At 36.2% G+C, this 23,875-nt stretch overlaps 1 protein-coding gene and 1 long non-coding RNA gene across 4 annotated transcripts in view; one reads left to right on the top strand and one right to left on the bottom strand.

The window, feature by feature from the left end:
• The window catches only part of arrb1 (arrestin, beta 1), a 28,574-nt gene that overhangs the window by 1,615 nt on the left and 3,084 nt on the right, over positions 1 to 23,875 (top strand). The window contains exons 2-14 of one of the 3 annotated variants that reach the window (XM_027005764.2): positions 16,420 to 16,450; positions 16,875 to 16,935; positions 17,144 to 17,188; positions 17,351 to 17,547; positions 17,677 to 17,736; positions 17,846 to 17,913; positions 18,880 to 19,015; positions 19,534 to 19,618; positions 19,707 to 19,779; positions 19,872 to 20,009; positions 20,098 to 20,181; positions 20,977 to 21,000; positions 23,318 to 23,388. In XM_027005764.2, coding sequence (XP_026861565.1) covers positions 16,420 to 16,450; positions 16,875 to 16,935; positions 17,144 to 17,188; positions 17,351 to 17,547; positions 17,677 to 17,736; positions 17,846 to 17,913; positions 18,880 to 19,015; positions 19,534 to 19,618; positions 19,707 to 19,779; positions 19,872 to 20,009; positions 20,098 to 20,181; positions 20,977 to 21,000; positions 23,318 to 23,388 — 1,073 coding nt within the window. Of the gene's footprint in view, positions 1 to 16,419; positions 16,451 to 16,874; positions 16,936 to 17,143; positions 17,189 to 17,350; positions 17,548 to 17,676; positions 17,737 to 17,845; positions 17,914 to 18,861; positions 19,016 to 19,533; positions 19,619 to 19,706; positions 19,780 to 19,871; positions 20,010 to 20,097; positions 20,182 to 20,976; positions 21,001 to 23,317; positions 23,389 to 23,875 lie in introns of all 3 variants that reach the window. The other 2 variants (XM_027005763.2, XM_027005765.2) reach the window with 2 other exon arrangements.
• LOC113574673 lies at positions 2,548 to 7,684 on the bottom strand. The gene is made up of 3 exons (XR_003410347.2): positions 7,648 to 7,684; positions 3,105 to 3,286; positions 2,548 to 2,897 (listed from the first exon to the last, which is right to left on the bottom strand). It is a non-coding gene; the product is annotated as an uncharacterized LOC113574673 (long non-coding RNA).

Below are 23,875 nucleotides of genomic sequence, written 5' to 3'. Positions count from 1 at the left end.
ATTTATTTGGCTTTGTTGCTCATTTTGGTGATCATGGCACCTCCCATTTATGTATGTTGCATTCAATCAAAAGAAAATGTTTCATTTCTTGTTTAAGCTGCATTTCTGTGCAATTGTTTCTTGGTGAACATTTTACTGTTTTGTTAGAGGGACATCTGAATTCTGTTAACCTTGGAAAATAAATTAAATGAAGATTTTGGCATAGAATGGAGAATTGCTTACTTTTGGTGAGTGCTATATGGAGAAATTAGCAAGGCACTGAGGTGAAGCTTCTGAAAGGCATGCATGCTTGAAATTGTCATTTGAAACACAGGTACACTGTGTGCACAATTATTAGGCAAGTTGTATTTTTGAGGATTCATTTTATTACAGTGCTCTCTGTCAATCCAAAATGTTAATAAATCTCAAACCTGAATATTTAAGAAAGTAAAAGAGAGGTTTTGGCTTTCTTAGGAGAATATCTATGTGTGCATTATTGGGCAACTATTAGTGTGCAGAATTATTATGCAACTAAATGAAAAATGGAAATGTTCCCATCTCACTTGTTTATTTTCATCTCTTAAAATTAGAATAATAAACAAAACTCAATTTACAAATAAACATTTGACGTTAAAAAAAGTGACCAATATAGCCACCCTTCTTTTCAATAACAGTCATAAACCTTTCATTCATGGAGTCTGTCAGTTTCTTTTTGTGATCAACTTTTTGTGCCGCAGCACAAAACTTCTTTTTGATCAGCTTTTTGTGCAGCAGCAACCATAGCCTCCCTGATACTGTTCAAAGAGCTGTACTATTTTTCCTTCACCATAAATCTCCCATTTAAGAAGGTTCCACAAGTTCTCTATAGGGTTTAGTTCAGGTGAGGAAGGGGGCCATAGCATTATTCTTTCATCTTTAAAGCCTTTATTGGATAGCCACACAGTGGAGTACTTGGGTGTGTGCAAAGGGGCATTGTCCTATATAAAAATCATGGTCTTCTTGAAAGATGCAGACTTTTTCCTGTACCACTTTTTGAAGAAATTGTCTTCTAAAAACTGGCAGTAGGTTTGGGAGTTTGAGTCTATCTTCAACCCAATAAGGTCCAATTAGCTCATCTTTAATAATACCAGCCCATAGCAGTACCCCACCTCCACCTTGCTGGCATCTGAGTCAAAGTGGAGCTGTGTGCCCATCCATCTGGTCCATTAAGAGTCACTCTCGTCTCATCAGTCCATAAAACCTTTGAAAAATTTGCCTTCAGATATTTCTTGGGCCAGTCTTGACGTTTCACCTTATGTGTCTTCAATGGTGGTTGGGTTTCAGCCTTTCTTACCTTGGCCATGTCTCTGAGAACTGCACACCTTGCTTTTCTGGGCACTCCAGGTTGGTTGCAGTTCTGGAATATGACAGTGCTGGAGGATAATAAGTCCTGGTCACTTCATGTTTGATTCTTTGCAAATCTTTGGCAATCAATTTGCATCTTTTTTTTTTTTTTTTTTTTTTTTTTTTTTTTTTTTTTTCTCCTCTCCCTCTTGTGATCCTATTGACTATTTGCAGCAATATGGTTGATGGTCCTGTGTTCTCTGACTTTATACAATTTTTGACTTTTCAGAATCAGTTAAATCTCTTTTTTGGCCCATTTTGCCTGAGAAAAAGAAGTTGCCTAATACTTATGCACACCTTGATATAGGGTGTTGATCTCTTTAAGCCACACCCTGACTCATTATACAAATGCACATCACCTGATATGCATAAATCAAATAAGCATTCAAGTTTAAACAGCTTGGAGTTGGAAAATATGCATAAAAATGATGATATGGTCAAAATACTCTCTTGCCTAATAATTGTGCACACAGTGTATATTTGCTAACCCATGTTTGACTGTAATATTGTGCTTTCACCATTTCAAAGTAGAAGGAAATTTGTGCAGGTGACCATCATTAGTAATGATATTGTTTCTGCAATGAAATCTCCGGTTTGTTTCCACTGAAGTGATGGTGACCCTCTGGTGACTCCTTCTCCACCAGTCACTATGTCCTATATTTAAAGATGAGCTAGCAATTTCTGGGTATGAATAGAACAAAAAGAGTTTGCTAGATATTTACTCCCTTACCACTTGTTTCTCATTCATCATTTAGACATTGTCAGACTGATTTCTGTTCAGACACCCTTCCTTTTACACAGAATTTGAAAAAGTATTGGTATTTACTGGAAAATTTACTGGTATTTACTGTCCTGTCTTTGGAAACGTGGTGTACTGTAAAAAAAAAAAAAAAAAACAACAAAAAAAACCAACAAAAAAAACCCCCCTCTCTCTCTACACACACATACACGTGCGATTAGAGTCATGAGTGATAATCAGAGCTCTTCTGTATGCACACAGGTGGCTGCGGAAGATGAAAAACTCAATATTAACACAATATTAATGAGGCATTCAAACAACCTCATTCATTTGAAGGTATCCATTTGTACATACTGTCCTTATCTTTTAAAATGCTAATCAATACAGCAAGGATTTTTCCCATCCTGCTTCTCTTTTATTGAAGCTTCTTTGAAGTGATATCCTTTCGTATCTTTACTTTTACGCTTAATTTAAAATAATTTGTGAAAATAAAAATGTGTCCTAAGTGCCAGTATGGGATGCTGTAGCTGTACAGTAGTTGTTGGTTATACACTGGCACAGTCCAGATTCAAACAGTTGGGAATGAGTGATCATAGGGCAAAACAAAGTGGGAGTAGGCCCTTTTATGCATTAAATATTACACATGGTGCCTTTAAAGTCCATTTCATATGCTTCAGCAACTTTGCTGGAAAGTGCTTTTTCTGTCACAAGGCATAGAGAAGTAACAGATGGACATGGCATCACAAGCTGTTACATGGCAGTTTTACATTGTGGAGACTTTGGTCCAATTCCAGTTCTGGAAAAAAAGACTCATGATTCATACACTCCCCAAAACCTCCACTTGGTAAATGTTTTTTGTGTGTGTGTGTGTGTGTGTTGTTAGGTTTACAGCTAACATTTTAAAACATTGCTGCTTCAATATTTTTCTATTGTACCATGTTCAGAATATATGACAGGACCATAAAGGACTATTACATTGAGCCCAGAAGGTCTTAATACATACACTGGAAGAAGAGGATCAAGAGATGGTTTTAAATTTGGTTGAAATCAAGGAGAGGCTGGTCCTACACACTCTTTAAGCCACTAATGAGAGTTCTTCAGGGAGCTTAGGCTAGCTCCTCTCTGTGAATAACAACATAGCAAACATGCTTCTACAGCTCTGATTTCATTTCTAGGAGTCTGGAGCTGAAACGAGAGAACAGAACAAAATGGGGTGAATTATTGTGTTTTATAAATTAAAAAAGAGCAACAGGTTTTTCCTTCCTGTTTTCTGTTTCAATATTATATTTCATGGTAACTGACCATGCACTTTGAATGGAATAGATAGAGATTTGGATGAAAAACATTTATTTTACTCTCTCATTACATGAGGAAATGGCATGACAGAAGGTCACACAAACTGACCGTCTGAGGTGACAGAGGAGGCATAACATATATACTAATTTACTCCTTGAACCATGCAATGAGATTAATTCATTAAAGTTGTCATTGCCATGAGGTGTTCCACTAAGTGGCCTCAATGCAGAAGACTTACTAACTGGCTAGTGTAGCATCAAGCTCCACCTGCACACAAACATTGCCAGTGTCTTTTTTTTTGCTGAATGATCTGAATGGTATTATATTTTGTGCTGTATAAAACTCTTTCTTGACAGAATACCATTGACATTAGACTAATGGTAGCTACCTCTTTAATTATTCCATAAGAGGCCACATCTGTCCAAGTTGCACCCATGACTTGGTGCTTTACATATTGAAACCTAATTGTTACATGGTGTTAATTATAGCTTGCAGTGGGAATGTTTGCAATATCTGAGATGTAAGATGGAATTACTTGGTCACATATTTAAACATAGGATTTTTGTCTTCTCCTTTATTAGGTAAAAGAGGTGGGGATAAAAAAAATGCCAGTGGACAGAAGCCATGGCTACTTTATATAACTGTGTACCATTTAAGGTCATCAGATTGATAGCAAGCGTCAGCCTTGGCATCTCGAAGTCAAACATACACATCAGCAAAAACAAAAGAGAAAACATGGGCATATATGGATGAAGTCAAAACAAATAAATGTTGTTACTGGCTCCCCAGGGAGTGATATGAGGATCACAGGATATAACAATCAATAGTTTATCAAACTGTGTCAGCCCTACTTAGTGTTAAAATACATTAGTCAGCAGCTCTTCCAGACACCTTTTTTCATTAGTGGCATGATTGCGGTTTTTTTTACATTTTTTTTTTATTATTTACATTTTTCTCTATTTAATTACGTTTTGTTCCCAGTTATTTAAAATGCATTATAAAAGTTGATCCTGTTGAATAATTTTTCCTGAAAATAAATCAAAGACGCGCACAGAAATACCTTACAGGGCAATGATTTATTAAATTTCAATTTAGAGCCAGATCTGCTCACATTCATGGGAAATGATATTTTACATATACATAAAGAGAATAAAATAATCTGAGACATTGTCTCCATAACATCCACATAATCAGTGTCCTGTCCGATTATCTCAAGGCAGACAACACCCCAGCAGAAGTCAAACCCAATCAATAATTTTTGTAAAGGTTATGTAGAGTCTCATTCTACACTGTGTGCACAATTATTATGCAAGAGAGTATTTTGATAATCTTCATGCATATTTTCCAACTCCAAGATGTATAAACTTGAAGGCTTATTGGATTTAAGCATATTAGGTGATGTGTATTTGTCTAATGAGGGAGGATGTGGCCTAAGGAGATCAAAACCCTATATCAAGGTGTGCATAATTATTAGGCAACTTCTTCTCCTCAGGCAAAATGGGCCAAAAAAAGAGATTTAACTGACTCTGAAAAGTCAAAAATTGTAAAAAGTCTTTCAAAGAGCTGCAGCACTCTTAAATTGCTAAGATACTGGGGCGTAATCACAAAACTGTCAAATATTTTGTTGCAAATAGTTAACAGGGTTGTAAGAAATGTGTTGAGAAAAAATGATTCATATTAACTGCCTAAGGTTTGCGAACAATCAAACGTGAAGCGACCAGGAACCCATTATCTTCAAGTGCTGTAATATTCCAGAACTGCAACCAACCTGGAGTGCCCAGAAGTACAAGGTATGCAGTACTCTGAGACATGGCCAAGGTAAGGAAGGCTGAAACCCAACCACCACTGAACAAGACACATAAGGTGAAACGTCAAGACTGGCCCAAGAAATAGGTTTTATGGACTGATGAGATGAGTGACTCTTGATGGACCAGATGGATGGGCCCGTAGCTGGATCAGTAACGGGCACAGAGATCCACTTCAACTTGGACACCAGCAAGGTGGAGACGGGGTACTACTATGAGCTGGTATTATTAAAAATGAGCTAGCTGGACTCAAAATCAACTCCCAAATATACTGGCAGTTTTTAGAAGACACTTTCATCAAGAAGTGGTACAGGAAAACATCTGCATCTTTCAAGAAGACCATGATTTTTTTACAGGACAATGCTCCCTCGCATGCATTGAAGTACTCAACTGCATGACTATCCAGTAAAGGTTTTAAAGATGAAACAATAATGACATGGTCCCATTCCTCACCTGAGCTAAACCCTACTGAGAACTTGTGGGTCATTCTTAACTGGGAGATTCATGGTAAAGAAAAGCAGTACAGCTCTCTGAACAGTGTCTGGGAGGCTGTGGTTGCTGCTGCACAAAAAGGTAGATCGTCCACAGATTAAGAAACTGACAGACTCCATAAACAAAAGGCTTTTGATTTTTACTGAAAAGAATGGTGGCTATCTTGGTCAAAGAAATGTTTATTTGTACATTTTGAGTTGGTTGTTTATTATTCTCACTTTAACAGATGAAAATAAAGAAGTGTAATGGAAAAATGTCCATTTTTCATTTAGTTGCATAACAATTCTGTACACCAATAGTTGCCCGGTAATTATGCACATAAATATATTCTTCTAAGAAAGTCAAAATGTCAATTTTACTTGCTTAAATATTCAGATTTGAAGTTTATTAACATTTTGGATTGACCAAGAGCACTATAGTTGTTCAATAATAAAATGAATCCTCAAAAATACAACTTGCCTGATAATTGTGTGCACAGTGTAGTTTCAGCGTGTTCACTCAAAAATACAGAATGTATTAAATTATAATGGTATAAATAACATTAAATTGATTGTAGACTGTATTAGTATTTGTTGCATGGTTCACAGCATAGAACAATAATCATTGTGTTACCTGGTAGTAGCCCAATGCTGAATCCAAAAATAATTGACATTGACAAATGCACTCACTTCCAAATTTTACTTTATTATTGGTAATGCTGGGAGCACACAGCAAAGACACCACATGCAACTAAAGCTAAAAATAGTTGGTTAATACATAATTTAGGCTCATTTATTTGGAGTTTAATTAAATACTTGAATCTTGGCCTTTCAGTGATCTTACATGTCTTCAACATGAAAACCCTGATTCATAATCTGTGATTTATGCTGTCCAAAAAGGATGCATCTTTTCTGAATGGGGGTGATTATAAGTCCTGCCTGGTTAGCTATAACAGCTGCTTTGACACACTGAAGATATAATTTGACAGCAGCTGTGAGGAAGCTTTTCAAACAGGATTATCCTTTACATGTCTATGCAAAGAGTAATGAAATCAGCAATACAAGCATTTGTTGTTCCTTAGTGCTTTGTCATTTTTGAGAACAATTATGTGCGGGTGTGAATATCTCCCACAATAATTAATTTCTGACACAATTCATACATAATGAAAACACCAAACCAAACTCACAGTAAATGTAGAAAATTATTTGTTGAGCAGTTAGTTTCCCCACTGCACAGCTAGTGGATTCAGCTTATTCAGTCTCCGAATCCAATAGATATTGCCTGTGCATTACTTCCACGTGCACTCATTTAAAAATTCATACACACTTTAAAGTCACTCACTATATGTTCTTAGGCTATTAAAACCCAGGAAAGTGCACTGACCATGCTTAAAAGCTTTCTCCAGCTTGTGGTACCTCTTGGGTTTAAAATTATTAAAGCTTTTTTGGGTCCCATGTTCATGTTAGCATATGATGTAATGGACTTTAGAAAGCAACAGTTAACAAGTGTGATGCATTACTCTGTATGCAAACAATTGCAATCCTTTCCTGGATTGCATGTTAGCATAAGTCAGATTCATTAAGTGGTTTTAAAATTGCACTTGGCACAACAGGAAATTAACTCAATGAAGTGCAGTGACATTTGTATCTTTCAAGCAGCACACTGGGTTATTCTGAAGATTTGACAGCCTCCTTGGCAGCACTAGTCTTTCATTCTGGAGACATTTTCATATATATTAGAAGGCAGTAAATTTCTTTGATTTTTTTAAGAAGCGATGGTTGTGGTTCCTGTGTAGCTACTTCATCAGTAATGATGAATGAGCCAGAACAGAATTTTGATTTGAACTCACTGCTAGAAAACGTAAAACATTTTGCTTCTTTTTAAACAATCTTTCTGGCTTCTATGGATTTACTTAAATTAATTTCAACATCTATAAATTAACATTGTGTGTTAAAAACACAGATCCATACATACCTTCTGCTTGAGGTGCTTTAGTTGCCCTGTACTCATTTTCAGAGCAACCGACTGGTATCCTGGCTACCATTCAGACCTAGGTTATTTTTCATGGGCACACTTAAAAAAACACCCTAGGCCAATGATGACATTGACATGCAATCTCACACAGATCTTGCCTGTCATTCTCTGGCCCATAATGCTGATTTTGAGGTTCTCTGCAATTTACTGTGAAACAGGTTTTGTTATTTTCACCACTGTGAAGACCTTTGTTAAAAAAATACACATCCCATCTTGATACCATAAGGGACATAACATTTTATTATTTAGTACTGGGTTATCCCGTATTATAGGGGAAGGGTAATGTGGCAATGCAAGCTAATTATGTTACTGATCTTTTATATTGCTTATCAATGATATTTCAGACACTGTATCAGGCTCCTCAGGGGGAAAATTATTTATAGGTTCCAAGTTCTAATTATCTACATTTATCAAGGATAATTTTATATACAACAGTACTTTTTGTGACTACACACTATTTCTGAAATGTATATAAACAAGAAATCCAAACATTTATTGTTAGCTGCGGCTATAACTTACAACTGTATAGTATAAAGTGAAATATGTTGGTACTCTAAACAGCAGGATTCTAGGAACCAGGGCATTTTTCTAAGCACTATGACACATGAGACCACTCAAATGTTACGTTTCCTCTGGAGATTTCCAAGTGTTTCAGATGTCATACTGTTGACCCTTTGTTGAAAAATGCTAATGGGTGATGGCCCAGTTAAACTATACTTTCTTAGTTTTTATATTTAAAGGTTACAAAGTGCTTTAGAGACAGTAGAAAAGATATAGTAGAAAAATAGAATAAAATACAATATAATAAATAAAAGATAAAATATAAAACAAAGAATGAAATACATGAATAGAAAAAAATGGTGACAAATAATTGATCACAGGCTAATTAAAAGCTAATTAAAGTAGATTGATCTTCACTATCTTCTTAAATGTGTTAGGTTGTCAATAGTTCTCAGGTCACTAGGGAAGGATATCTAAAACTTAGGGCTATAGTAAAATGAGGCTACCTGTTCACTAGGTAACTAGTGAGAATGACCAGCATATTTTTATTGATAGATCTAAGAGCTGTTGCTTTATTCTTAGATAACAATTAATTAACTGAGTTTTGATTGAGTTTTTACCTTCAAAGTTAGGGACTCTATGTGCCAGCGTAACATTTCTCAGTATGCCATTCCCAATAACATAGACGTCAGTTTATGTCTTGGTTCAACTACAAAATATTGTGTCACATGCAGGATTTAATTTCCTCTACACAATCAAACAGGGAGCTAACAGATATTCCAGGGTCTTTGGCTAGGGACATACGGCTATGTATCATAAGCATACTGACAGAAAGAAATAATAGGAGAATATATAGGATAAATAGTGCTATTCTCAGGATCAAACCTTGTGGAACTTTACAATAAACTTGTTACATGGATAACTGAGTTCCTAACCGAATACTTGTTTGAAAGAACTGTGGGGTAGAGGATAAAGTAGTGCTTAGCAGCATTTACTTTAGTACGTATTTTAAAATGGATTGACAAAAAAGCTGACATACATAGTGCTTCCCACCCCACTGTAGGCTAGAAGTTATATGGGCAAACAATAATTATTTGCAATGTTGTACCTAAATGGAAATTATTTTGCAACCAAGTCTTCAAAATTGTTGCATTTGTCATTTAAGACTCCCGATGGAGCAGGAGGTACTTAATTAACCAACCTACTGGTTGTAAAAAGAGGAATTTAGTGTTGTCTTTGTTAATGTCAATAAGGCTTGAAAAATAGGCCTTCCTAGCTATTTACATTGACTGCTAAATGATTTCAGTTGCTTTTTATATTTCATAGTACATGATAAGTGTATCTACATTTTTGTTCTGCTTTTCTGCAGTCTCTTTTTAATTTTAAGGTGGGACTTTAAAATGTGTGGACACAGACTTTGTTTTTAGTGGAGCAACAATATTAATCATTCATTATGAATCAAGGTGAAATATTTACAGTGCCTCCAAGTAGTATTCAACCCTCTGCAGATTTTGCAGGTTTACACATTTGGAGTTAACTTAGCATTGTGAAATTTGGACTGTAGATGGGCCTGGACATGTGAAATGCACTGCAGCAAAAAAAGGAATGTTACTTCTCTGTGTATTTATTTATTTTTTTAATTTTTGCAAAGTTTACCACTCCGCAAACCACCAGAATTATGTTTGGTTCCCTCAAGTATTAAGAAGTAATTGAGGTATTAAGAACAATGAGTGTCACATGCTTGGATTAATTTTCTGTTTTTTCCCACTTTTTCTGACTATAAAAGCCCCTTCCCGAACAAGTGAACAGCACTCATACATGGTCAACATGGGAAAAACTAAGGAGCATTCCAAGGCCATCAAAGACAAAATTGTGGAGGGTCACAAGGCTGGTAAGGGGTACAAAACCCTTTCCAAGGAGTTGGACCTACATGTCTCCACCGTTGGGAGTATCATCCGGAAGTGGAAAGATTATGGAACTACTGTTAACCTTCCATGGCCTGGACAGCCTCCCGTGCTGAGGCCAGGCTTGTCCGAAAGGTCAAGGCTGATGCAAGGACAACAAGGAGGGAGCTGCGGGAAGATCTCATGGCGGTGGGGACATTGGTTTCAATAAATACCATAAGTAACATACTCCACCGCATTGGTCTCCGTTCCAGGCGAGCCTGTAAGATACCTTTACTTTCAAAGTGTCATGTCAAGGCCTGTCTAAAATTTGTTCATGATCACTTGGAGGACTCTGAGGCAGACTGGTTCAAGGTTCTCTGGTCTGATGAGACCAAGATCGAGGTCTTTGGTGCCGACCACACCTGGGGCGTTTGGTGAGAGGATGGCACCGCATACGACCCCAAGAATACCATCCCTACAGTCAAGCATGGTGGTGGCAACATCATGCTGTGGGGCTGCTTCTCAGTCAAGGGGCCCAGCCATCTTCCCCCACATCCACGGGAAGATGGATAGCACAGCCTACCTGGAAATTTTGGCCAAAAACCTATAGATATCTGGGTTATGCTGGGTTATGCATCTGTGTGTCAAGCATCTGTGCTTGTCCAAAATACTCACTGTTATGCATTTGTGGATGTTAGCATTGCTATAAAATTAAGTAATTGCTAAAGCAAGTTTAATGTAGCTGAATTATGCACTGTTATCATTAGTGATTTTGGTTTGTAGCAGGAGTGTCTGATGAACTCTCTCAATCAGGGCAATTGTGTGTGTTTGTTGAGCCATGACAGTGATATTCTTTACAGGGGATGGTTCAGACATTGTCACTTTCCAGAAGCTAAAGACAGCTGTATGTGATTGAGTAGCTTATATTCATTGGATGAATTATTTGGGTAGTAACAGGTATGAGGCATGAGGAATAAAATAATCAATCAACAAATCAAGCTCTAGATGCCAAATGTGAAGGTGTGAGCAGATTTCTGTACTCAGAAGATCATTTCATGAGAATCCTTCAAATCCTTCCTGTAATTCCTTCAAAGCATGATTTGTAAGTCCTATGGAAGCCCAGAAGGATAATGTAAAAAAATTGTAAGCATGCTCTAGAGTTTTTTTTCTCCCTACTCTAGCTTCCCCAAAGGGTAACACATTTTTTAAAGTGTGTTTTGGAGTCAACGTTCTCCCTCAATTTTGTTTCAACCTACCTAAGAAACATTTTAATGTATTCTGAAGTCAAAGTTCTCCCTCAATTTTGTTTTCTTCCCTAAGGGCAATGAGAAAAAAAAGAATGCCACTTGGTGGTTGAAGCTGGTATAGCATGCTAATTGTTAGACATTAGCTTCTTTTGAATATTTTCCCCCTTACCCCTCCAGGACATTTCACTTTTTTTTTTTTCTTCAGAGGAGCTAATGGCTAATAGTTAGCCTACTCTACCAACTTTAGCTGCTGTAAATTGCAAAATCTTAGTATGAACTAATATAGTGTGTCAAACAGGTGTAGAGTATTTAGGAATGAGTAAAGCACGATTTCCCAGTCCTGCTCCACTTTAAGTGTGTCTTTGGACATGCAGCGTTTATGTAGTGTTGTATTCTTCTGATGAGCTGTTATTTTGAATCAGGTTTGTGGGCTAAGGAACTCATGCAAAATGTGCAATGCTGTCCCAATGAGCAGAACTTGGAAACGTTGGAGTAGAGAGTCCATGCTGGTGATGCTTTCTGCCATCTTTTGGCACAACAAGCGAGTCAGTGGCCATGCAGTGGCTTCACAATGGTGGAATAGAGACATAGATGTAAGAGTTATTTTCTCTGATAAATCCCCCTTCAGACTGCTTGGGACATCTGGACAAATGAGTGCGTTTGCTCAAAATTCTGCCTAAGAACACTGCCATAAATAAGGAATGGTATCAAAACATCTTTCAAGTGCATATTCTCCCAAGGATCCAGGAGCAATTTGGTGATGAACAATGCTTTTTCCAGCATGACGGCGCACCATGTCACAATGCGAAGTGATAACCAAGTGGCCTGGTGAACAAAACATTGAAATTTAGGGTCCATGGCCAGGAAACTCCCCAGATCTCAATCTCATTGAGAACCTGTGGTCATCCTCAAAAAGAGGGTGAACAAACAAAAACACAGAAACTGTGATCAACTCCAAGAACTGATTAGGCAAGAATGGGTTGCCATCAGTCAAGATTTTGCCCAGAATCTGATATCCAGCATGCCAAGGAGAAAAGTCTTAAAAAAGAAGGGTCAACACTGTAAATATTAAGTCTTTGCTTAAACCGGGTGTATTTGTCAATAAAAAAGTAAAAAACAAAACAAAACATTAAACCATCGGTGGCATTCCACAAATTTGTTCAATTTGGATATAACATAATGTCGTTTTATGTCAGCTCTATCACAGTTGATCATTCTGAAGCAAAACATTAACCTTTTAAACGGAACAGAACATCTGAGCCCCTGACCCGCAAACTCTTTAAACTACAGAGCCTAGCTAATCAAAAGGATTGCTCTGGTTAGCTATTATAAGTTACAAATCTCCTACCGTTAATGCCTGAAAATGTTCATTTTATCTAAACTTAATAAGCTAACTCTGTCATCTATAATGTCACCTGTTATAACTATTTTAATACAAACGAGCGACTAAACAATATGACTCACCTTTAACGATGTCCAACCTTCCTTTTTCATTACTTCTGGTCCTTGAGTCCACAAAACTAAATTGCTCCTCGTGGTCAAACCTGGTATAGTGGGCTAAATATTAGCCATTAGCTCCTCTGAGAATTTTTTCGTGAAGCGTCCTGGAAGGAAAAAGAGAAAAATGCGAATGCGTTAACGTTGCATGCTATACCAGCTTTGACCGCGAGATGGAGATTCAGATTTTTTTTGTACATTACACTCTGGGGTAGCTAGAGTAAGGAGAAAAATAATTCAGGGAGAACTTTGACTCCAAAACAGAGTAAAAATGTTTTTCGTTACTAAAAAAATGCGGATAAATGAGACTCTATAGCACGCTTAATTTTTTTTTTTCTCATTAGCCTTCAGGACTGGAAGGCATGGCCAAATATTCCCCAGGAACTGTGTCCACAGTCCAGCTAAATTGGTGATTTAGATTTCACCACAACTTTCATATCCTCCACCATCTTTTCACTAAGGGCATTTCTTATTTACAAGTCACAAAATTACCACTTATGCAATTCCAGTTTGTTTTATTCAGCAACAGTATAGCTGAAGATGCAAACAGACTTTATATACTCTATAGTTAAAATTATATTTTAATTAAAAATTTCACCTGATTGGTCCAGGTTCCTGATAAGTTTTGAAATTGATTCACTTCAAAAAGTGAATAAATAAGGCTCGGTCATCTGCATGAAGTGACATCTTGGACAGGGCACATTGACAAGATACCTTAAGCCATCTGAATATTTAGATCCTCTGAAATAGCATTGAATTTTTCAGTCAACATTGTGTCTCAAATGTACATTAAACATATTAAAAAAAAACAAAAACAGCAGCTGCACCAGGGAGCCTCACCAAAAACAAATGTTATATAATAAATCCTAATGTTTGTGATAAAACACTAATGTCTTGTTTAGATCATGGTTTAGTAATTGGACATGTCAAAGGCAAGGTTTTGAAGGAAGAAATGGTATTTTCATAATTATGAAAATGCTGAGCTGTGGTATTTCAGAGCTTTTCTGGCCATGACACTAAAATTCAGGTCTGTGGGCCACCAACAGTCTAGTGTCAGAGGACATGAATGAGTGTGCAGCGATGTGGGAGATGTTTAGCTAGTCTGGAGGGCTATCCAACAAACAACTATAATAATCATTAGATGGAGACTGTATTGAGTGCAAGATGAGACAGCTATGCACATGAAATCGGTGATAAGCTAATGGCTTAGTGTGTATAGGCACATTGTTTCGCATGAAACTGCAGTACACAATATGATTACATTTTTTTTTCCACAAGATAAATAATAGCACAGATAATATGCCACAGCTACAGAAAATCTGCCATATTGTACTAAAAACATTTCCTGAAAATCAGTGTTCTCCAATTATGAGAACTCTCCTCCTATTAGTCAGTAAAGCAAAGACTATGTACAGGAGCCCAGTGAGATTTGTGGAGACACCAAGGCAAATTTATGGCACCATTAGAGCCTAACAGATAGGAGGGCTAGATAATTGCATCTGAAGCCATTAACTAGACTAGGGAAAATTAGACTCTTGTGGTGGAAAGGACTGAATAGACTCAGTATGAGCTGTGGTATCCTTCCTTTCTTTGTTTGTCACATGCTTTTCCATATTTTTAAGGAATGTATTATTTCTCATTGTCAAACATTACTTCTGTTTCTTATCCTGGTATGTTTAGGCATTTTTAAAAATACATTTTCTATTTATTCCCTCCAATGAACTTTGTTCCCTTTAATCATCAATTTTCATTCTGTTCCCTTTCTTATTTGGCTGTGGGGCACACATTACTAAGAAATGTCAGTGCCATTTTTCTATATACAATTTGAATATGTGTTCTCTGAATAATTACCTAATTATCTTGCTGGTTTAATTGCATGTTATGGTGCTAATTAACCTAAACAGCTCTAGAAGACAGCTATTTTGTGGAATAATGATGCATGAAATAGTGGCTATGAAAAATTTATTAGATGTCTTCCTCTTTAGATGATGGGCTAGGGTATTGATGTTAACTTTTATTTTGAGCCTTTTCTGTGACATATGCTACTTGCTCTTCTCTCCACTTTGTGAACTTTGTATTACATTTGACAGGCCAAATTGAATAAACAAAAATACCAGGATTCTCCTTTTTTCATAACATCAGTGTTATCAGTGTTATCATGGAATCAGTATCACTGATATCTTCAAAGGGCTTTAGCCTGGCAGTGTAACAAACAGATTGATGAGGATGGATGAGGCTTCTTACCATATATATGGTCACACCAGAAGAATACTTAATTTACTTTATTGGTATTATCCTCTAGGGTGAACTAAGTGATACTTTGATAGAGGGCCTTGACGTTGTCGTAGGTTCCTAGATACAGTGCCTCAGCATTCTGAACTCAAATGCTGCACAAATCAGTGCAGTGCTGGAATCTAGGAAAGTTGTGAATTTTCTAACCATGCTAATGTTGTTCAACCAAACATAGATAATGATGTTAATGAGATTTGTCAATAGACACTCCTACTACAAACCCAGACTGCCTGTAATAACCTGTGCTGAAATCTATCAGATTGAGAAAAGAGTAGAAGTAGGAGAAGCAAGATGAAGTGAATAAAACAGCTCAGAAATCCTTACTAATAAGCACCCAAGGAAGCAGTGAGCTAACTTTGCTAACTATACATTACACAACTAGTATAACTGCACAACATATCACATTGCTTATTTGGTTCTCGTTCTGCTGTACAGTATAAACAATAGGAGGAAGGGTTGCCCCTTTGATTCTTTGTTCCTTTCAAGGTTCCTTCCTCATGCTCTTAGGGTGTTTTACCTTACCACTGTCAGCTTTGGCTTGCTCACTGGGGACTTGGACTGGGCATTTGTTAAAGTTGCTTTGTGACAACAACTGTCATAAAAAGTGCCATATAAATAAATTTGACTTTGGCTTGTAACCTATATCAGTGTTTATCTACCCAGTTCTCAGGGCCCATTAAGCAGTCTACATTTTTGTTCTACCTCACCTATCTGACTAATCAAATTATATTCTATTAACACGTTCTTTCGTTTTTACTATCAAATATGTCCCTGAGCAGGCTGAATGTGAATCTTAATATCATTTGCATGAAGGCACCTTATGGCATGTGTATAGTTTATGAAATCCAGCACTGAAATTTTAAAAACTGACATCTTCATTACAAATAAATACGGAGTAAGAAAACTCAGTTAAGTTTCAGAATATTTCAATCAGTTGTTTTAAAACATACATTTGAAATGCCAATGATTCATGCAGTCAAACCCATTTACTCCAGACCCTTGTGAATTAAAGTAATACCATGGAGAAAGAAATGTCCTGCATATATTAGTGATCTTCCTAGCTGTATAGAACGTCCATTTCTGTTCAGAGTAAACAGAAACCCTCTCTAGAGATCATTTTTTGACTGGCTCATTAGCTCTTTAAACTCATTAATCTCACTAACCTTTAAATGTTACTGACTAAAGGGACACTCTGAAGCTTCAGAGAATTTTAATTTCTTATGTGTATTCTCACATTAAAATAGAATATCACCATTTCTTAATCTGCCATTCATTTTTTTTTCCCACAGGGTTTTCAAGAAGGCGAGTCCAAATGGAAAGGTAAGCGAACATCTGTTATTCTCAATCATGTCATAGTGAAATCTTTTATGGAATCTAACCTGTGCACAATACATCTGACCATAGCCAGCCGATATGAGGCAAGATGCACTTGGCAACTGGACTACTGTTTCTGCAGACATTTCAGCTTTTGATAAGAAGGGGATTTTACAAAAACCCTGCCCCATTACAGAGATATCACAACAATGGTGTGATTTACACAGATTGAATGATCATTTAGTTATCATCATTATAGGAAAATTTACTAGTTAAAAACTGGCATAGTTTCTCAAAACTATTCATTGTAGTAGTGTTACATAAGCATCAGATTTTGCATTAATTTAAGTATTTTTGAGATCATAATATTAATGTAATTTGTAAACATATTTCTTGTTGGATTAATCTGTTTTTCTTCATCTTTTTAAAGTTAACTGTGTATCTTGGTAAGAGAGACTTTATTGACCACGTGGACCTTGTAGAGCCTGTTGGTATGCCTTACAATTAAATATGCTTTTACTCACTGTTGCTTTTATGAAAAAAAACAAAAACCTAACTGAAGCAAAAGAAAGTTTCCCATTTTGCTGAAATTTATTAAATTGCTTCATGTATGCTGGATGCTATCTGACTGAGCATTTTAGACTGTGACTGTGGACTGCCCCGTGGGCCTATAACTCATTCCCCTCATTCATTTTGCAGATGGTGTGGTTTTAATTGATCCAGAGTACTTAAAGGAGAGAAAAGGTGAGGAGAAATGTTTACAAACCTGCCCCCACTGTATTACATTTAGTATGTGTCCACCTTGGTGAATCACAGTCCTCTACTATCATTCAGAGTGGTAATCAAACATGCCCCTGAGCAGGCTGAATACTAAGTGGCTCTGGCTTCCTTGTCATTCATCCACAGTTTTTGTAACGCTGACATGTGCCTTCCGCTATGGGCGGGAGGACTTAGATGTTCTTGGCTTGACATTTCGAAAGGACCTCTTTGTGGCCAATATACAGGCATTCCCACCCATGCCTGAGGAGAAGAAGAGCTTGACACGTCTACAAGAGCGACTCATTAAAAAGCTTGGGGAGCATGCTTATCCCTTCACCTTTGAGGTTAATTCCTAGCCACTGTATTATTCATTACACATGTTGTTCATAATGATATGATGCAAATGATTCATTTTAGAAATGTAATGAACACCTTGGATAACATTTTAATGGATTTAGTGGATTTTCTAACAGATACCACCCAATTTACCGTGTTCTGTCACATTGCAACCTGGACCAGAAGACACTGGAAAGGTATGCTATGTCATAAATAACAACACACTTTAATTTTGTGGATTCTCAGAGCTTGCAGCATGAAACACTCATTTTAATTTTTTTTTTTTTCCCTTTCAAATCTGCAAAGGCATGTGGGGTTGACTTTGAAGTAAAAGCTTTCTGTGCTGAAAATGTTGAAGAGAAAATCCACAAAAGGTACAGTATGTTGTGCAGCAAACTACATAGTTTAAATGCACCTCAGAAGACATTTTAAATGCATGCTTGTTCTGCCAACTTAATGGGACAGGTAATGAGTGCTGTTAATTGGACTAAATATGAAAATTAAGTTGAAAGTATGACACACTGTACTCACAGTTTGAGAACTGGTCAAATAAAAAGATGTCACAGCAAATGCTGAAATATGTTTATATGCATTGTCTTTTAGCAATGTCTAAGTCAGAAGTTATCAACATGCTTAAGGTATAGAATTTCTTATCTTCAAGACAAAAGACAAGAATTTAGATGGCATCCACTAGGCCTTTAGGTGTGTCACAGGATTTGGAAAATGATCATTAACAGTCATGTGACTCAGCAGTTTGGCAAAGGGTAGAGAGTAAGCCAGTGTGTATGCAGTGTAAAAGTGTAACAGACTGGTAATATAACAATAATGAAACAGAAATATTTTAAATTTCTGTCCAGTATAGCAAAACAAGTTGCCTTTACATATATCTTCCTGTAGGTCACCTGGTAGAGTATAGGGCAAGTAACACCAAGGTCATGGATTTGAATCCCAGGGCACATTCATATTGTTGTACTGAAAACAATGTTAGTTGCTCTGAATATAAATGCCTGCTTTGTGTCATGTAATCTAATGTTAACACATCTAACCCATATAGGCCATTCAATGTAATGAGATTTTTGCTTTCAGTTCCCTTTTAAAAAACAGCTGAGCAACATACATTGCAAAACATAATAACACTGAAAATGCTAATCTCTGTGGTGTTCACAATAATAAATCACACCTTTATAAAATTTGCTTTTGTTGAAATGCTTCTTCAGTAATTAAAGAAGTTCCATAGCTATCGTATGGTAGCCTGAATCTCACAGAAGCTTTATTTTTATTACAAAGTACATGCTGTTTCTCACTGAAGTATTTCATTGTAGGTCTCTTTCTTGGCACAGGAATTCAGTGCGTCTAATCATCAGAAAAGTGCAGTATGCTCCAGAGAAGCCAGGTCCACAGCCAATGGCAGAAACAACAAGGCAGTTCCTCATGTCAGACAAACCCTTACACCTGGAGGCTTCCCTGGACAAAGAGGTGACTTAGCCAGCCAGGGGTGGAACCAGAAGAGCACACACTTTTTCTCAGGCCTATTCCTTTATTCTACAGAATTGAGTATTTTTACCTTTCCTGTCATAACTAATAACTTTCTGTCATTTACTAACTACTTGAAAATTGGATAAGGTGTGCTATATGAGGAAAAAAAAATAAAAATAAAAATAAATAAAAATAAATTTTAGAAACTCTTCAGGACTTGGGCTGAGACCCACTGATCTCTGGGAGAATGATAAACAATCATTAAATTGGTGTTATTTCGAGCAGAATGTTTAAGACACCACCTGGTGGTTGAAAAAGGGTGTTACATTTTAAATAATACAGATCATCCTATATATGTAGGATTTCCATTGTTTTGCATTCACAGGATTTAACTTGATAATCCACTAAAACTAATTCTTTATAATTTATTCTATTCTTTATAATTCTTTGTAATTATATATATATATATATATATATTTGTTCCCTTAATTCCCCCCCCCTCCCCCCGCATCATTCAGATTTACTACCACGGTGAGCCAATTAGTGTTAATGTTCATGTCACGAACAACACAAACAAGACTGTGAAGAAAATGAAGATCTCAGGTTTTTACACAACACACCCTGACATTTTAAACACAGAGTACATTTGGGAAATTTTATGTGACTACATATTTTCACTTTCATGTTACAGTGCGTCAATATGCTGATATTTGCCTCTTCAACAATGCTCAGTACAAGTGCCCAGTGGCAACAGAGGAATCAGAGTATGTATGCAAGAGAGATATAATGAAGCAATACAAAGCACAAAGTCACATGTCCAACTAATTCCTTTCCTTCTGTGTCTGTGACTATCTAGTGACATTGTGGCCCCAAGTGCCACATTCTGTAAAGTGTATACTCTCACCCCTTTCCTTGCCAATAACCGAGAGAAGCGTGGTTTAGCCCTGGATGGAAAGCTCAAACACGAAGACACAAACTTGGCCTCGAGTACGCTGTGAGTACCCTCTCAAAAGTTAGTCCATTTAAATATATTTGATGTGATCTCTTGTGACAATGCCCTATTTTCTGATTGTCTCATTAAGGTTACAAGAGGGTGCCAATAAGGAAATTCTGGGCATCATTGTGTCTTATAAAGTCAAAGTGAAGTTGGTTGTGTCTCGTGGTGGGTAAGTTTGATGTTGTAATCAGTTAGGTGGCTTTAGAGTAAAGTTTTTGCTTCATTTTTTAACATGTTTAGCCACAGTACTATTTATAAACCTAATGATTACATGACAGCGGCATCTGATGCTTTTAAATTCAGATCTTTTAAGTTTTATATCAACGTCAATGCAATGTCATATCAATTTTAATTCAAATGATGAAGAGTAATTTATGTCTATCTTGAAAAACCACAGCTCATGTTGAAGATAACATAAATTAAGCATATGTTCTCTAGTATTTTTTTTTTTTTTTGTGGGTGGCGTGGTTGCATGTATAAGGAAGCTACTTAACATGAATTTTATGCAACGTAGACATGTTCTTGTGCTGGACTATTTACATTGCGATTTATAGATACCGAACTGTTAGCATAAGGACTTGAAAACAAACTGCAGTGTTAAAAAGACTTGTAAAAAAGTGCATCCTTTTTTTTTTCTTAAAATGCTGGCAAGATCAGATTTGGAGTGTCTTTGTGCAGCATTATTATACTTGTGATTGCAAAGCTAGAAAACTGAAAATTGTCAATTTTGACAGTCTGGTCTTGCACTTCTCAAGCCTACAATGAACCTCCATAGTTGCACTGTAGAATTCTAGAATGCTGCAAAATTTTAAAAAGGGGGAAAGAAGTTGCTACATCATTCAGTAGAAATCACACTTGAAAAAGGCTGTACACCAAGCAAGTAATCAGAAAACCTGGACAAATTTCTTAAAACTACATGTGAAATATGTGCGGTATTAAGCATTATTGCTTTTTTTCTTCTCAGGCTCCTCGGAGACCTTGCCTCCAGGTACAATAATTTTGCTTTTACAATGTTCAGACAATGATTGTCTGCTTAGGGGAATACAATGATTGTGTGCTTGGGGGAGGTGGATTACAAAACATGATGAGGGAACTATTGTGAGAGGGGATTTTGCTTCATGAGACAAAACTGGTAAACAACAGTATTCAAAAGGAAAAGCAAGACTAAAGGCAATCTGGTGTAATTTATATAATTCAAAATTAAAATTACACGTGAAAAAAAACCCCTTAAAGATCATACTGTGTTTTATTGTGTAACTCCTCTTTAAAGCCACCCTAATAAAAGGATAATTTAGGGGGAGCACATCTCAGAAATAATATGTTAGCACAATGTAATGTTAGTGCCTCAAAAAAGTGTGTCTAATACTATTACGTTGATAGTAATAACTCCCTTTAACCCTAAGTGGTTAATTACACAAACAATATACAGGTTAGAAAATACCACCAGAATGACAATTTTATTAAAAAAATAAACCCTGCACAAAAATGAAGGAAATAAGCAAAATAACAGAAAACAAATAATGAAACAAATATGCCCTCAGTGGCATATCCAATAAAGTATTGAATTATGTAATTACTCCTTAATGTCACCAAAATTGACGGGAAAACAATTCAAAGACACAAAGAAAATACCCAAATTTCACTAATATCCATTTTTCTCTAATCCTCAGAGGCCTCGGTTGTAAATAGTCAATTAAATAAACAATGAAATTAGTAAATGAAACACTCGATAATAAATTGTCAACACAATAAATGCAACAAGTAAATTGAGCTTGGCTATGGCCAACTTAGCTCTTAGGTGTTCACAAGCATTTGTATCATCACTTGTTGGGGTCCAAACGTTGGTGCACATTTGTAGAACTCTGAATAGATTGTACAGGAAACATGGTTCATTCAATATTCACGAGTCTGTGATGCATATGAATATGAGCCGTAGCATCTGAGGCAAGTAATTAATCGCATCTTCTCTTGCTTTGCACATGACACAAATGCAATGAATTTTTTTTGGGACACTGGTCCTCCTTATCCATCCACACGAGTAGTAGTATAGAGAATCAAATCCTCTTTGGTAGGAAGAAGTAGTGGGTGTTATTTCAGTGGTGTAGCATGTAGTTTCAGCTAGCTTTTCAACTCAGAGAGGCTAACTTGCTTCACAGAAAGAAAACAAAAATAAAAAGAAAAAAGAAAACAATGCATATAACAGCGAGAAGACTATACTTTCATGCTAATGAACAATGTTAGACTTGAAACACAGAGAAAAAGTTACTGTTAGGGCCTTTATACTGCATGTAGTAAGTCTCCAAAAATGCTATGTCCAGGGGAAGATGCCAATCTCTCTCTCTGGAGCATCAAAAAATAAATAAATAAAAAATTAGCCCTTCCCAACCCTCCAGTCTATTCACTCCTCCTCATCATAGATAGGTCAGTAAAAATGTCACTCAACCCTAGCAGTCATCTTATTGCTCAATTTGCTCAAAGGCTGGCAGTTCCAACCAGAAAATTGGTGCTGGGAAGCTGGGAAGCTGAGTATTTAACACTCAGTACAATAATAATAATAATGATAATAAAAAAAAAAACAAGCACAATAAACATTACCCCCCCCCTTTTTAGGGTCCCTACAATTGTTTTGTAGTTAGCTCTGGCAATGTGAGGATTATGGGTTTTAACAATATACTTTGGTATATACCAAGTGAAGCCTCAAGCAGTCTAAAAGTCTGTGAAACAGAAAACTTTAGAAAATATAAGTTTACGTGTATTTTAATTACTGCCTTTTAAGTCAGTCAAGCATTATCCATGACTATAACTGATTCAAAACATACACCAAAATGAAGAGTCAAGCATTATACCTGACTCATGATGAAGTTTTCATTTTTAAACACTGCTTTTCATTTTTAAACACTGGCGCTTCAATGTACAGCAAAATAATTTAATTGACAAAATGGTAGAAAAACAAATTTTACATTGAAATTAAAATTAAATTAAAATATTTTTATATTTTATTGAATATTAATATTACAATGAATCATAACATGTATATTTAAAAAACACCAATATGCGTACTAAATAGCATTTACATTTTTTTATTTGTTATAAGCTTATTCTGAAATCTTTAACAGAGTCATCAGGTAGCCGGACAGGCTTATTTAAAAAATAACCAAATATTTAGTTTTTTTTAGATGTAAGAGAACAGAGATGTTGTAGCTGCTGATTTGTAGATATAGCTGCTGATTTGACCTGTAAATTTGTAGGTTCATGTCTGAATTATTAATTCTCTTACTGTCTTTTTATCTGCTTGTTTGTTCTAGTGATGTTGCAGTAGAGTTGCCCTTCACATTAATGCACCCTAAACCTGTAGAGGAATCTATCTACAGAGATGGTGTGTGTCTTACTATATTCATTTGAACTGACTTAATTTGATTACTTAATGAAGCAATAAATGACTAGATAGTGTGTTACCTAAATCATAAAGCCTTTGGGGAATTGTAACTTTTTTTTAACCCCTTGAACTCCACTGCTGGTTTTAGACTCATGTCTAAGTTACTTAAGTAACTCTGAGAGAAAGAGAGAGAGAGAAAGAGAGAGAGAGAGAGAGAGAGAGAGAGAGAGAGCGAGAGGGAGAAAGAAAAAAGAAAGACAGACACGTACTAAATTGTTATAATTTCTTTAACTGATGTTTATGACTGCTGAACTTTATTTGTAGTTACTAGAGACTTTTTTTTATTTCTGAGAAAAAAAGTGTGATAGATATGTGCATATAGGAAATATAGGTATATATGTGGTTCACTATTTTATATGGTATATGTGGTATGAGGTGTGTACTGGTCACATATAGTGGGGACTTACTGTACATGCCTTTCATACTA

Source organism: Electrophorus electricus, chromosome 15 (assembly GCF_013358815.1).
Source record: "Electrophorus electricus isolate fEleEle1 chromosome 15, fEleEle1.pri, whole genome shotgun sequence".
NCBI classification, from domain to species: domain Eukaryota; kingdom Metazoa; phylum Chordata; class Actinopteri; order Gymnotiformes; family Gymnotidae; genus Electrophorus; species Electrophorus electricus.
This window is presented reverse-complemented; position numbering and strand designations above follow the sequence as displayed.